Source organism: Echinops telfairi, unplaced genomic scaffold, assembly GCF_000313985.2.
Source record: "Echinops telfairi isolate 266 unplaced genomic scaffold, ASM31398v2 ScPeMD7_8;HRSCAF=38, whole genome shotgun sequence".
NCBI lineage: Eukaryota > Metazoa > Chordata > Mammalia > Afrosoricida > Tenrecidae > Echinops > Echinops telfairi.
Window position 1 is genome coordinate 15,785,471 of NW_022103905.1, and position 1,886 is coordinate 15,787,356.

General features: G+C 45.4%; 1 protein-coding gene and 1 pseudogene across 1 annotated transcript in view; one reads left to right on the plus strand and one right to left on the minus strand.

Moving 5' to 3' along the window:
• Positions 1-985: 985 nt before the first annotated feature.
• LOC105979216 lies at positions 986-1,635 on the minus strand (annotated as a pseudogene).
• Positions 1,636-1,853: 218 nt separating this feature from the next.
• Positions 1,854-1,886, plus strand: part of POLR2M (RNA polymerase II subunit M) — an 8,369-nt gene continuing 8,336 nt past the window's right edge. Inside the window, exon 1 of the mRNA XM_045286474.1 lies at positions 1,854-1,866. Coding sequence (XP_045142409.1) covers positions 1,854-1,866 — 13 coding nt within the window. The remainder of the gene's footprint in view (positions 1,867-1,886) is intronic.

The following is a 1,886-nucleotide window of genomic DNA, read 5'->3' on the forward strand; positions in this document are numbered from 1 at the left end:
ATTTCGGGACCTCTCTTAGTCCTAGAGTGGGAGGATATGACCCTATAGCCCAACCCAAACATATTGCCACTGACTGGGGGCTTCCAAGTAGAACTGCTGAATGGGGTTTGCGTGACAATAATCTTAATGGATCAGCAAGCACGCTAGTGGCCCAATGCTTACATACTCTGGTTTGAACCCATCAGCTGCTCTGTGGGGGAGAAGACCCGATGATTTGCTCCACAAATACTATTGCTTTTTAAAAACCTCACTGCCATCCAGTTCGGTTCAACTAACACTCTATCAAGCATAGTAGCACTGCCCTTTCGGAGATTTTAAATCTTTACAGAGCTGATAGCCTCTCTTCTCCCAAGGATTGACTTGTGGGTTAGAACAGCTGAACCTGTGGTTAATAGTTCAATGGATAGTCCACTACAACATCAGATCCCAGCCTGGGAACCTCTGTGTCATAAGGGATTGTGTGAGTCAACTTGATAGCACACAATAGCAGTCTGAATGGGAGCAGTTTGCCAGGTCTTTCTTCCCTGGTGCTGGTGGGTGGGCTCAAATCACCAACCTTTAGTAGTTCCACACAAACTGCGTCGTTCAGGGATAATGGCGGGCTTACTGGTCTCATTCTTTACTTTAGGTTTCAACCTAAATTTCATTTCTTTCCCCCACAAATTTCACTTCTTAAATGAATGCATTTCAGAATTCACTGCTATCGATTTCTGATTCATACCAACCCTATAGGGCTGGGTAGAACTGCCCCTGTGAGTTTCTGAGATTGTACCTCTTTATAGGAGTAGAAAACTACATCTTTCTCCAGAGGAGCAGCTGGTAGTGTCCAATGGCTGACCTTGCAGTTAGCAGCCCAACGAATAACCACTATGCTATACCCAACCCAATCTTTTTTCTTCATTACATAAGCTTTATTGGATTGGATCAAAGCATCACAGAAAGTCTAAAAGAATCATCTAGACTGTAGCTGGACACCTCTTAGAACTTACTCATCAGCCTGCTGAACTGTTCCTTTTTCAGAAACATAGAGACCATCCCAAAACTTCCGGATATCCTTGTTTTTAACTGTTGTGGCTTGCTGGATTAAAGCAGCTGAATTTGATACAAGCTCAATGTCGTTTCCTTCAAGAACTAACTCATCTTTCTGGGCTTGAGAAAGGGAACAGGCAACACCTGTCCTCATGCGAACCCTCTGGATGTATTTTGCACCCAAGAAATTACGGATTTCCACAAGAGACCCATTCTCCTGAATAACCAGGTTGATGGGGAAGTAGGTACACACAGACCTTGTCTCGTATCGGAAGCCCAGTGTCACACCCGTGATCACGTTCTATACGTGACTACAGATCGTGCGGACAGTAGCCAGTTCCTTTCTAGTTCCCCACTATTTGTCAACTCGAAGCCTCTTCTTCTTCCCAAGGAGGCTGAGTTCTCTCTGGGGCCCTTGATGATGACCGTGCGCCCCTTCAGGGAAATGTCCACATTCTCTGGAATGTCGACAGTCTGGTTGCTGAGAATGGTCTGTATTCTCACAGTAGATGCGGCCACCCATCCCAATCTTTTATCATACTTTATTATTACTTGATTATCTACCCCTCTTCACAATACAGCAGGGACCAGTGGCTCTTTGTTCATCAGGACATTGCTGTTTTCTGAGCCCTGGTGATGTGGTAGGTTACGTACTGGGCTGCTAACCACAAGGTCATCAGTTTGAAACCACCAGCTAACCCGAGGGACAACAAAGAGGCTGTCTACTCCCCATCTTGGAAACGTTTCCACAGGGGGAAATGCCAGTCTTTATGCTACAGTGTTGCTAAGAGTCAGCATTGACTCAATGGCAGAGAACTGAGAACATGCTGTTTGCTGGCTGGCACACAAGTTGTTTT